Source organism: Haliotis rubra, unplaced genomic scaffold (genome assembly GCF_003918875.1).
Source record: "Haliotis rubra isolate DU_JTF1 unplaced genomic scaffold, ASM391887v1 Scf63, whole genome shotgun sequence".
NCBI classification, from domain to species: Eukaryota; Metazoa; Mollusca; class Gastropoda; order Lepetellida; family Haliotidae; genus Haliotis; species Haliotis rubra.
Window position 1 is genome coordinate 1,770,783 of NW_025767335.1, and position 13,288 is coordinate 1,784,070.

Here is a 13,288-nt window from a genome sequence, read left to right on the forward strand (position 1 = left end):
CATGAGCCAGTATCTACCCACAGGGGGGTTCGAATGGGCGTCACAGGAGGTCGATGTTATGAGCATCGCACCAGATTCGAATAAAGGTTATATCCTCGAGGTTGACTTGGAATACCCCAAGGCATTACACACATCACACAACAGCTACCCCTGGCCCCGAACGTATGAGGGTTAACCCGAACTGGATGTCTGAGTACCAACATAACTTGTTAGGTGGGCGTGTGACAGACGTTGAAAAACTCGTGCCCAACTTAATGAATAAGACCAAGTACATCGTTCACTATCGCAACCTACAGCTGTACCTGTCGTTGGGTATGAGGCTGACCAAAATACACAGGGTGCTCGTGTTCACCCAGAGCCCCTGGATGGAGCCCTACATCAGAATGAACACAGACCTCCGAAAGCTTGCCACCAGTGACTTTGAGAAAAATCTCTACAAGCTCATGAACAACTCGGTGTTTGGTAAGACTATGGAGAACCTGAGGAAAGCAGCGTGACCGTGAAGCTGGTTCGGTCGAATGAGGAAGACAAGCTCAGGAGACTGATAGCCAGTCCGGCATTCAACCGTAGCAAAATATTCACCGATGACCTAGTTGCCCTACACATGAAGAAAAGCCACATAAAATTCAACCGGCCTGTTTACGTGGGGATGAGCATCCTCGATTTATCCAAACACCTGATGTACGACTTTTACTACAACGAGCTCAAGAAACAGTACGGCGACAGGTGTGAAGTTCTGTACACTGACACGGATTCCCTGCTGATGGAGATTCGAACCGAGGACGTGTACGTTGACATGAAAAAACACCTCGATTTGTATGACACCAGCGACTACCCTAAGGACCATGCCATACACAGTACGGTAAATAAAAAGGTCCTAGGTAAGATGAAGGACGAGTGTGCTGGCACGCCCATAGCCGAGTACATAGGGTTGAGGCCTAAGATGTACTCCATACTGAAGGCCGACAATGGTGAAATCCGGAAGGCTAAGGGTGTTAAGAAGTATGTGGTGAAACAACACATCAAACACGCCAGATTCAAAGGAAGCCCTGTTCAAGACCCGTACCTTTAGGCATAAAATGAACACACTTAGAAGTGATGGGCATAAGATATACGGACTGACTATAAACAAGACGTCCCTGTCGCCTATGGACACTAAACGTTGGATAGCTATTGATGGGATAAACACGTACGCGTATGGGCATGAGAAAATTGAACATGTCACGGAACCAAAGAAAGTTTGAGGCTATTTACTACAGCCCGCGTGGGTACTGGAAAGGAGCTAGCGCTGTAGATAAGCTAGCTAAAATGGCGCGAGTACCCCCGGAGGAGGCCAAAGCGTGGCTTGAAAAACAAGCCCTGTGGCAGATCTATTTGCCGGCACCACGCTACGTGCCTAGAAGGAGGTTCGGTATTAACATACCTAATAGCGTTCACCAGGCAGACCTACTGTTCCTACCCACGACAAGAGGTACAAGTATGCCTTAACCGTAGTGGGCGTAGCCAGTCGCTACAAAGGAAGCCGAACCCTTGACCGCGAAAGATTCGGCCCAGGTAGCCAGAGGATTCGACGCATATACAAGCGCAGTCCGCTGACGTGGCCAACAGAGCTGCAAGTTGACCCGGACGGGGAGTTCATGGGTGCCGTGTCACAACTGCTAGCCAAACACGATACAAAGGTCAGGCGTGGCACGGCTGGAGCCCATCGCAGCCAAGCCATAGTTGAGAGATTTAATAGGACTTTGGCTGAAGCGCTTATTCGGACATCAGTATGCTAGGGAGATGGCAACCCCGGGAAAACGATCGACTGAATGGGTCGCGAGGTTACCCAAGGTGGTGTCGGCAATCAACCATGAAGTCACCCGGCTCACTGATAAGAAACCGGCAGACGCTATCAAACTAAAATCAATAGTTGCAGAGCCGGCTGCTCCATTGCGTGGGAAGGAGAAACAGATACCAGATAGGGCCCTAGTGAGGTATCTATACCAGCCGGGGGAACACGAGGGTGATAGCCGTAGGCGAGCCACCGATCCTATATGGTCAGTCAAAACTTACAACATAGATAAAGTGGACATCAAAGCAGACGAGCCTAACTTGTACTACTTGAGGGATGGGCCAGGTAGGGGGTTTGTAAGAGCGGAATTATTGATCGTACCGTACGGCACAGTGTTACCTCCAGCATAGCGGTGTCCCATTACTTCCAGCCATGCCCCGGTGGCGCGGCTAGGAGGTGCGTTCGCATCCCCCAACTTTTGTAGTAGGGGTAATGGTAGCAAGAGCTAAGGGTCCGACCAAAGCCTTACTTGTGAAATAAGGCTTTGCAGAGGCTTTGGTTGAAAGTGATCCAGAACCGCTATCGGCCCAAACTTTTTCATAGTAGGGGTAATGGTAGCAAGAGCTAAGGGCCCGACCAAAGCCTTATTTACCAAATAAGGCTTTGCAGAGGCTTTGTTGAAAGTGATCCAGAACCCCACAATTCCCGGCAGATGGGGGATATTTGTGGCCCCGCATTTGCTTGTGTTAGTCAAATTGAATCTAAGTCGATGTAACACGTGTTCTGATTGGATAGAAAGAAGGGAGATAATTCGTGTTGCGATCTTTTGCCGCTAGGGGATTTTACGAGGACCGGGAAATATGGCCGTATTAGAACAGAGGTTATGTAGGAAGATATGACAGGAGTAACCTCTGTGGGAAGAGAATGGTTTGTCATAGAATCTATACAAAACTGCTTAAGTAAAGTCAGTACATGGTGTTCAAAATGGGGTTTAAGATTTCAAAATCAAAATCAGTGGCAATGCTGATCACAAGACGTAAGATCCCTCATGATATCAATTTAACTCTTGGACACCATAAACTGGAAAAGGTGTCAGTGTTCAAATTTCTTGGTGTGTATTTTGATCAAAGATTAACATGGTCTCATCACATCACACATTTGTATAACACATGTAACAAGATCATCAATCTATTAAAGTGTATTTCAAAACAAAGTGGGGTGCTGATAAGTCAACTATGTTATTGCTGTACAAGGCCCTTATCTTGTCCAGACTTGACTATGGTTGTCAGGTGTATATGTCGGCGGCTAAATGTCATCTTAATAAGCTTGATAGAATTCAGTCTAAAGCTTTGAGAATATGCACTGGGGCCTGTTGTACAACTCCAACCTCAGCACTTCAAGCTGAGTGTTCAGAAATGCACCTTCACCTTCGAAGACAACAGGTATCTTTGAAATATTTCTTGAAAATGAAAACCAAGAACAAACACCATGCAGTCACTGAGATTGTTAATGACTGTGTGGAATATGTCATGTGTGACTGGACTCATGGCAAATTACCCTTTGGCTTGAATATTCAGAGATTAGCTGATCAACATGGTATTTACAACTGTAACCCAGTTGATCCTTCTGCTCCGCCTGTCACACCTCCGTGGCTTCTGCTGAAGCCTGGATTGAATTCTGAACTCAATTTAATCGTGAATAAGAGAATGGACCAAAACATAATAAAAGTGATAACTCAAGACTTTCTGTCTGGAAATTATTCTAATTTCACACATATATACACTGATGCATCGAAAGAACGATCCAATGATCGTACTGCTGGGGCTTTTTGGATACCCAATTTATCGATCGCTAAGGTGTTCAGATTCCCTGATTATCTTTCTGTTTTTGCAGCTGAACTTTTGTCCATTTTGCAAGCATTGAGATGGGTAGATGAACATGACCATGAAGCAATTATCTTTACAGATTCCATGGCAGCAATCAAAGCTATAGAAGCTGGTGCAAATGGATCTAGAGATGACATTGTTCATGAGATATTAAAGTTGAATACATCTTTAAACATGAAGTACATTGCATGCGACATTGTGTGGGTCCCAGCACATGTTGGAATACATGGGAATGAGATTGCAGGTAATTTGGCCAAATCCGGGTTACAGTTTCCTGAAGTTGATTTATTTAAATTTCAACCAATCCCTAAAGATTATGAAAATGTTTTATCGAAATCTGTTACAAGGAGTTGGCAACAGTTGTGGGATACAGGTACTACCGGCCGACACATATGTACAAACTTAGACCATCACTAAAATCTGGTCATAAAATTCGTCGTCGTAAAAGGCGTGATGAGGTTATTCTTTCACGTCTCAGACTTGGACACTGTGGGCTAAATGCTTACAGGAGTATTAAAGATAAGACGGTCTCTTCTAAATGTGGCCATTGCAATTTGGAGACGCCTGAAAACATCGAACATTATCTAATTACATGCCCTGGGCATAACAACATAAGACATAATATCAGAAGTGCTGTACTTGAGGTTGATGATGTATTTTCATTAGAAACAGTTTTTGGCCCCAATATCATGTATGGGTCTGTGCAACGGGCAGTTTAGATTTTGTCTCGTCATCTGGAAAATATGATGTAATCTAGACAGCCGATCGAATGGCTTAGACAGATTTAGTTCTGTGGTTTTAAATCATTTTAACACTCTGTCATCTGAACCTACTGCTTTTTTATTGAATGAGTATCTCATGTTTCAGAAATGGAAGTGATTACTTAAGGTTTTTAATCCGTAACACAAAGCAGAGGTTATTCGACATACGTATACATCTATCAAAATTAATAGTGTTGTCGTTTCTTTTATCTTAACTAAACGATTCCTTTTGGCAATGAAATTACCTATGATTGTTTATTAAATCAAGTCAATGTGTTGGGCGCAAATAGGCCTCTTACTGGCCCACGTCGACCTAAAACTATAAAACCAACCAACAACGAATAAGGTCCGTTTTGTCTGCAGTCTCACGTACGAACGTCTGTGAAAGACATCAGAGGAATGACTCGGTGAAGTAGACATGATAATAAATGTGACCCCTTTTACCTGCAGTCTAATATATGGATGTCTGTTAGAGACATCAGAGGAATGACTCCGGTAGGTAGACGTGATAATGAATGTGACCCCTACTACCTTCAGAGTCCAACATTGGGATGTGAACAATGAACTAGTCCATGGCCACTGGTTCGAAGACAAGACCGGAGACCCTGACTACACCAAGAAGATATTCGCCAAGGTTCACCAGGCTGATCCCAGCGTCAAACTGTTCCTCAATGACTATAGCGTCGTGTCAGCAGGAACCGCAACATCGGTAAGACACGTATAGATAGTTGTAAAACATTTTGAAATCAGATGACGTCTATGATCTACATCAATATTAAATCCATTTCTGACCAATCACCATTGTAACAACCATAAATTGTAATGTCAAGAAGGTACACGATTAAATGTTGTAACTCCAGATCGTTTGTCAGACAATGCTAATTCCATGCACATAATGCAAATGGCGTCCTTGACAGAATTGTTTTCACGAAGGTTGATGTTCCAACCCAAGTATATTTCCAGTAATTTAATATTTTGTTTTGGACAATACATGATCTCATAATCGTCTGGCCAAAATAACCTCAGTTAATTGAGCAACTTCTCTCGCTGTGACAAGTCAGTGAAATACGCATTTTGGAAAATTGACAAACTTGAGGAAGCTGCTTAGAACATAACGATCAACCCTCGTCACTGGGAACTACCTCAGTACTAATATTTTCATGTGCGTACGTTGACAGGCTTACCTGGTTCAGGCAAAGGATTTCAAGGCTGCCAATGTTGGTTTATATGGGATTGGCATTCAGTGCCACTTTGGTAAAGACTCTGCACCAGATCCAACACTTATTAAGGTAAGGATTAAATATCAGGGCCACACACTTACTAGGAATATATCGGTGAAAAATATCACGTTTAATATATTTCCATGAAAGACCAAAGATCCAGATGTCCAAAGATTCATTTTGTTAAAATGGACATCCAATACAACTAATGTATATTATCATTTTTATCACTTTTTAAATAAAAGAACACCCAGTGTCCACCCAGAATCCACCTCCCCCAGTCATCCAAGCAGTCATCGTCAAAATTGTACATGTCCATTCAAATTACATGGCACAAATAAACGACAGCATATAAGGCACAAATAAACGACAGCATATAAGAGTTAATTCGAGGGTTTTCGATTTGGGTAGAAACGTTTGGACCAGCTTGCTACTGCGGGACTGCCTATTTGGGTGACAGAGCTGGATCTATGGACCCACGACGAGAACATTCGAGCTGACTGGTATGAAACTGCTCTTCGAGTACTGTTCAGTCACCCAGCTGTTGAGGGCATCATTCTGTGGGGATTCTGGGGTCCAGATCATTGGCGAGGTCCAGATGCAGCTCTCGTGTCTGGTAATAACTTTCAGGTGTGTATTCCCAAAATTTCAATTATTGCAACAGAAAGAAGTGCAATTGTATTGAGAACAAATGATGAAATGTGTTGAAAAACATCTTTTGATTTATAATGATTCATCGGTAATCATATCTATTCGTTAGACATCACTTTAGAGTGTCTTCGTCTCATTAGAAAGGGAAGGAGAAAGGACTGTGGGTAGCCTTGTTATGTGAAACAGGATTTCTTTTTTTTCTTCTTCAATTTTCTTATTTTCGCTTTCACGGTAGAAATTACCCTTGGAATATACTAAGCAGCAAAAGAAACGTCAGTTTGGAATTTTCCTTCGCAGAAACGGATAACTGTAAACTCATTTAATGTTTTGATTGTATTTTTTTGACAACATCTCCAACTTTGTACCTGAGCAAAGACATTCCTTCCCAATGGAACCCAATGGAACCCCGGAAATGGTCTCAAAAACGCCACCTGATCTCGGAGATGGTACGGTGTTCTCCATGTTTTTCATGCAACTCGTGCTGCACGTGCTGTTCACAAGGTCCAGCCCTATAAAATGCACCCCCAAACCTGGTTGAAACATTCACATTACAACGTCAGCAGGATGCCCATTCTCACGACAGCTCAGAGGCACCAGGTGCTAGGAAGACTTGAAGCTGGCCACACTGCACAAGCCGTTGCCAATCACTTCCAGGTCAACGTTCGGACCATCTACAGGCTGCAACAACGTTTCCGGACCACCAACACCACAAATGATCGCCCCCGTACTGGCAGACCAAGGGTGACAACAAGACGACAAGACCACCATGTTGTGCGACAGCATGTACAGAATCCCTTCATGCAGACATCCGAAACAGCACGCCAGACAGTGGGAACACACGGAAGACCAGCCAGTACTGATACAGTACGCCGACGTCTTAACAGCGGGAACCTCCATTGTCGTAGACCTATACCGTGGACCTATCCTCACCCCTCGTCATCGGCGTGAACGTCTACAGTTTGCCATACAACACCAAAACAGGCGATACAGGCATTGGAGAACTGTTCTGTTCACAGATGAGAGTCGGTACTGCGTATCAACTACAGATGGCAGAACAAGAATATGGCGACGACGTGGACAGTGTTACTTAGACCAATGTGTTATGGAAAGAGACTCATTGGGAGGTGCAAGCATCATGGTATGGGTTGGAATAGGCCTGAACCAGAGAGTGGGTCTTGTGGTGTTCCAGAACCTTGGTCCGGGGAGAGGAGGCAGCATCACAGCGGTGCGCTACATCGACCAAGCTCTCTGATCCCACGCTATACCACATAACGCCCGGGCCCATACTGCCAGAGCTACACGGGACTTCCTACAGCAGAACGGTGTCAACATTATGCAGTGGCCAGCCCTTAGTCCTGATTTAAACCCAGTTGAATATCTTTGGGATGAAATTCAGAGGAGACTGAATAATGTCATACCAAGGCCGAACACAGCCGATTTATTGCTCGAGGCCTTTTTCAGAGTGTGGTTCAAGGTACCAATGGCCTTCATCAATCGGTTGGTGCACTCCATGCATAGACGCTGTGCTGCAGTTATTGCCGCTCGTGGTGGTCACACTAGATACTGAAGTCAAGAGTCTGAATGGACTGCAAACGTTCACGTAATGTCTTGGAATTGTGCTGAGTTATTCATTGATGTGTCAAGATATTGTACGCAAACAATGTTTTTGGTCCGTTTATTATGTCCATTTTGTAATGATTTGATTACAGTGCTTATCTCGTTTTGAATTCGTACTGGCGTTTTCTTTGCTGCACAGTATATTATGTATTCTCTTAACTCAAGTTTATCTTGACCTCTCTTCTCATACATTGTTTTGTTGAGAATAGTCATGCCAAACAAGCAAACATGGTTGAGTGAGTGTGCGAGTAAGTATTGTTTAACGCCACCTTTAGCAATATTCCAGCAATATCATGGCGGGGACACCAGAATGGGCTTCACAGATTGACCCATGCGGAGAATCGAACCCGGGTCTTCGGCGTGACGAACGAACGCTTTAACCACTAGGCTACCCCCACCGCCCCCAAACGTGGTTGAGAGTAATGAGTGCGTAAGAGGTTCTAGCATTACTGCAAATATCCAGAAGTAACTTATATGATGGTGCAAAATGGGCCTTTTAACACGCTTAAGATACATGTATCTCTAGTTCAATGCTGCGGGAAAGAGATACATCGACCTCCTCTACAAGGAATGGAGTACACACGTCACACACAAGGTGTCATCAGGGACACAGTTTAACGTCAGAGGTTTCCATGGTGACTACAAGGTCGTCGTCAAATACCATGGCAACCCGGTGATGCAGCAGTCTTTTACCCTGGGGAAACAGGACAAACAAGTTAACATCCAGATCACCAACGTCAACCGTGAGTCTGTTTGCGTTCTGCTATTGTCAATCAATCTCACTATACACTGAAAAAACTTCGTCAAATCATTTTCATATGTTCAGGAGCTGGCTGATACATCCTAAAGAAAAAGAAAGAAAATCTTTCATGAAGAATTTTATCTGCAACTTGCAAAAGTTATTCTCCCTATAAGCATTCCGAACAGTGGTGCTACATTTTAGCATCTACGACAAAGACTGAACAAAAGTTAAATGTTGACATATGGTATCGACAGCATATGTCTAAGCAATATCATTTTGGTTTGTTTGTTGTGTAACGCCGCATTCAGCAATATTCCAGCTATATGGCGGCGGTCTGTAAATAATCGAGTCTGGACCTGACAATCCAGTTATCAACAGCATGAGCATCGATCTCCGCAATTGGGATACGATGACGTGTCAGTCAAGTCAGCGAGCTTGACCTTCCGATCCCGTCAGTCGCCTCTTACGACAAGCATTGGTTACTGAAGGCCAATTCTAACCCGGATCTTCACGGGTCAATAACATATGTTTCATAACATGTTGAAAGCATATTTATCTATATACACTCCATCTTTGTGCCAACAGACGTCATTCAGATCCAGACAACACAGTCACCTGTCAGTCACCCAGTTTCAATACAGAATCCAGTCGATCATATTGGTGAAAATACAATGGGTCACATGACCTCTGGCTCATCCAATCAGATGACGTGTATGTCCAGATACTCGGGATTCACAGAAGTCGGAGATGATAAGGAGGCAGAAGTGTCCTGTCCATCAGGATATGTTCTGACTGGGTGCTCGGGGAAAATCAAGGTACACTATTTCATTAATAACAGAACACTGGATGGTTCCATATAGCGATTCTGAACGTTAAAGGCATCCTTTGCTTTCAACATTACTACAGTCGAACCGGTAACATCTGTTTGTTGGCTTGTAGGACAAAGCCATGTTGTCTCTGAACTTTGGCAAGCTGATGTTTGGCAAGAAGTATGTGAGTCACGATCATCTCTGTGGAATCATCCTCTGGTTCATAACTTACGGAGATAACAAACTGTCCCACTTAACACCTGATATTATTCTAGAGACTCAGTAGACAGGGAGGATATTCCTGTGAAAGGTTGAAATGAGAAACATTGTTGCCCTTAGGTAACGTGATTAAAGGGACAGTTAGTATATATATAGCTGTATGAATGTGGCTCATGTGTGGCCCTATTGTCCGAGGCACCGTAATTTCTGTTTAATTTAATTTAATTCATGTCCGAAATTTATGATCGTTGATTCAAAAACTGGTTCGTCCTGTTTATGTCTCCTGGTTTGTCAGCACCGATGTGGTGAAAATCTTAGATCAACATCATTGCAGGTTCTCCTCTGACATCAAGCCGAGACGCCCTGGAATAACTGACATATTGATCAGACCACTCTTAGACCGCCTTACACACTCTCTAGAAATATATGAAGGAAGATGGTGGAATATTGATGTTTCTCTACACATATGTCCTGTTTGTAAATTTGGTATAGAGGATGAATTCCACTTTCTTTTGGTATGCAAATATTATTGTGAAGAAAGATTACGTTATTTTCCACATGCTTACAACCAAATTCCAAATATATTTATATTCAAAAGCCTGTTAACTTCCGCTTCAAATGAAGCATTATTAAATTTATGCAAATTCATATACACTGCTTATAATCAGAGACAGACTTTGTTAAACTCTTAATTGTTTTACGTCATGTTTCCAATATATTCTGACTGTATATATGTTATATGTATATGGGCCGGTGGCCTTCATGCATAATAAAGATCTCTGACTTTGACTACACACTCCCTCTAATTTAAACTAAGGAAAAAAGTAAGCTGTTGCCTTCAGACACAAAGCATCATGATAACGTGTGTGATTTTCTATACAGAATAGTCAAGACACGCGGGACGGTGAGACTATCAGTGTGGTCGGCGGGGTCGCTAAATGCCAAGTTTACGATGGAACCGGCACCACAGCACGTACGTACAAACTGAAATACCTTATGGTTAAGACAAATTCATGGACATATTACGTTTAGACAGCTATCCAGTGAAGTGCATTGGTGTGTGACATGTATGTGGTATGTGGTATGTGGTTGTGTGGCATGTATAAATAAGTTACATGGTTGTGTGAAATGTATAAATGGAGTATATGGTTGTGTGATATACGACGTAATTATACACGTAAGAACGACTCCGTTACAGCGGCACAGGCAGTGGCGAGATGTTGTAAACTGACGGGGCTCAAGTGTGACTACCGGAAGTCAGGGCCTTCACGGGACGTATTGAACCAACGGATTGAAACCAGATGTGAGAACAACATGTTTGCGACAGGTAGGGCATTTGAATATGCGTGGCATTCTCACAAATGATCATGAATTGCTAGTAGCGTCTTTAGTGAGGCGAAATTATTGCGACTTCGAGACTTCTGTGTTACTTATTCTCGTCTTCAGGATGTTCAGCCCATTCTTGGTTTGCATTCATGGACGGGACGTTCCCAACCACACACTCCTGTATTGCCCAGAACTCGGAAAACCACGGCAGTAAGTCGTATTTCTTGTGGTGGAGCGTCTTATCTTCATCCTCACACTAACTGGGGCGATGGTGTAGCCTTGTTGTTAAAGCTTCAACTCGTCACGCCGGAGACCCGGGTTCGATTCCAAACATGGGTACAATGTGTGAAGCCCATTTCTGGTGTCCCCGGCTGTGATATTGCTGGAATATTGCTAAAAGCGGCGTTAAACCATACTCACTCAAACTAAGTGACATGTGATATATTTATGAAACATTATGCATACTGTTTTAGGAAGGTTTAGATGAAGTTGCTTAAAAGGTAACACAAATAGACACACCTGGAATCATTTCTAGTGTACGAAACTTTATCATTTTTGTCTTTTCAGATGTAGAGGCGTCTGCTGTCTGTTGCTCTGCTCCCCATCTCACATGCCAGGTGAAGACCTCTAGTCCCTCAGGCGACAAGCTGGGAGATCAGAGAGGGGTGTCATGTGACCAGGGCTGGCAGCTCGTCGGGTGCTCGGCCTATTCAGAGGATGGGAAGCTTGGAGGGGCATATACAGGAGGTATATATATATGCCCATATATTGATGATTGAGTGAGTTGAATTTTACGCCGCACTCAGCAATAATCCAGCTATATGACGGCGGTCTGTAAATAATCGAGTCTGGACCAGACAATCCAGTGATCAACAGCATGAGCATCGATATACGCAATTGGGATACAATGACATGTGTCAACCAAGTCAGCCAGCCTGACCACCCGATCCCGTTATAGTCTCCTCTTACGACAAGCATGGGTTACTGAAGACCAATTCTACACCGGATCTTCACGGGTCCATATATTGATGACTTTTCGTGATGATTTGACTGACCGGGGTTTCCGAGATAATATATTTAAAAAAGGTATATTTCTTTTATTTAATACATTTTACTCACAGGTAATCCCGAGCAGTGTATCGCTGTGAACGGAGCTCAGCGACTGTACAACGAGATGGGTGTTGTGGCCTACGCCACTTGCTGCCGTGTAAACTAATAGCAACCAATGAATAAAATATCGCATATTGTTTGTTGTTGTGTACTTTTTTCACTTAATGAAATTAAAAGGAATTAGCAGTGCTTATATAACACACTTTAGGAATAGTTTTATATGTTCGATTATATACACGACACCAAAAATATTCTTTCGACATTACAATCAACACGCTCGCCAAATGTAAGCGTAAACCGTTAGCACTTCAGATGGAACGTTGATCAACAGTTGTATAAATCGACTGTGTCTTTTTCTGGTTTTAAGTTCTATTTATGGGTCTGTGGCATGTTATACTTCAACCTGTTGTTGGCATTTTCACAAAATCTGCACTTGTTCACGTTAATACTTATTTAAGAACAAGTATCAGTTATATGTGGTTGTTAAAAGACATGACACAAGACAAAAGTTCGGGGCAGACATAATGAAGAGATTGGTTATTGGTTCGGTTCCCGATGGCGTTAGCGTTGGCCTTGGCGTTCCCTATGCTGATCCCAGCCACAAATTGTTCAATGCTTTTAACGAGATTTGGCATATGCGTTGCTCAAATTTTTTGCTATTTCAATGTTTATCAAAATTCTATTTTTATGTTTCCATATGAACAATTTCGACTTTGTGTCACGGGGTAGGGTCCATTTAAAGCGTTTTTCTAAACACTAGTTTGTTATGTTTCCGTGGAAACAATTTGCATTTGCATGAAACCATGTGCGATGACTACACGGTCAACTACTGCCTATTCCAACCATTTTTTTTTCATATTTTTCTAACTTCTTATCTTTTCTTAATTCTCAAGGGTCTTCTACTAAGATTCTTCTACTGATCACGAAGTTAAACTGGTAATTACGGGTACATCCAAACTAATGTTACGTTGGTTATATCTAACAGATTATATCTGTGATAAAACTTTCCATTTTCAAAATGTGGAAGCCCCGGTAACTGAGTGGGTTAGATGGCTGACTACTGGTTATTACGTACCTCACTATGAGTGAGTGAGTGAGTGAGTGAGTTTAGTTTTACGTCGCACTCAGCAATATTCCAGTTATATGGTGGCGGTCTGTAAATAATGGAGACTG

General features: G+C 42.9%; 1 protein-coding gene across 1 annotated transcript in view; it reads left to right on the plus strand.

Annotated features, from left to right (window-relative positions):
* LOC124256560 (anti-sigma-I factor RsgI6-like) overlaps positions 1–12,252 on the plus strand; it is a 36,762-nt gene extending 24,510 nt beyond the window's left edge. Inside the window, exons 9-18 of the mRNA XM_046690544.1 lie at positions 4,959–5,130; positions 5,600–5,710; positions 6,053–6,271; positions 8,436–8,652; positions 9,237–9,466; positions 10,562–10,652; positions 10,878–11,006; positions 11,126–11,215; positions 11,573–11,752; positions 12,127–12,252. Of these exons, the coding sequence (XP_046546500.1) occupies positions 4,959–5,130; positions 5,600–5,710; positions 6,053–6,271; positions 8,436–8,652; positions 9,237–9,466; positions 10,562–10,652; positions 10,878–11,006; positions 11,126–11,215; positions 11,573–11,752; positions 12,127–12,221 (1,534 nt within the window). The 3' untranslated portion in view covers positions 12,222–12,252. The remainder of the gene's footprint in view (positions 1–4,958; positions 5,131–5,599; positions 5,711–6,052; positions 6,272–8,435; positions 8,653–9,236; positions 9,467–10,561; positions 10,653–10,877; positions 11,007–11,125; positions 11,216–11,572; positions 11,753–12,126) is intronic.
* Positions 12,253–13,288: the final 1,036 nt, after the last annotated feature.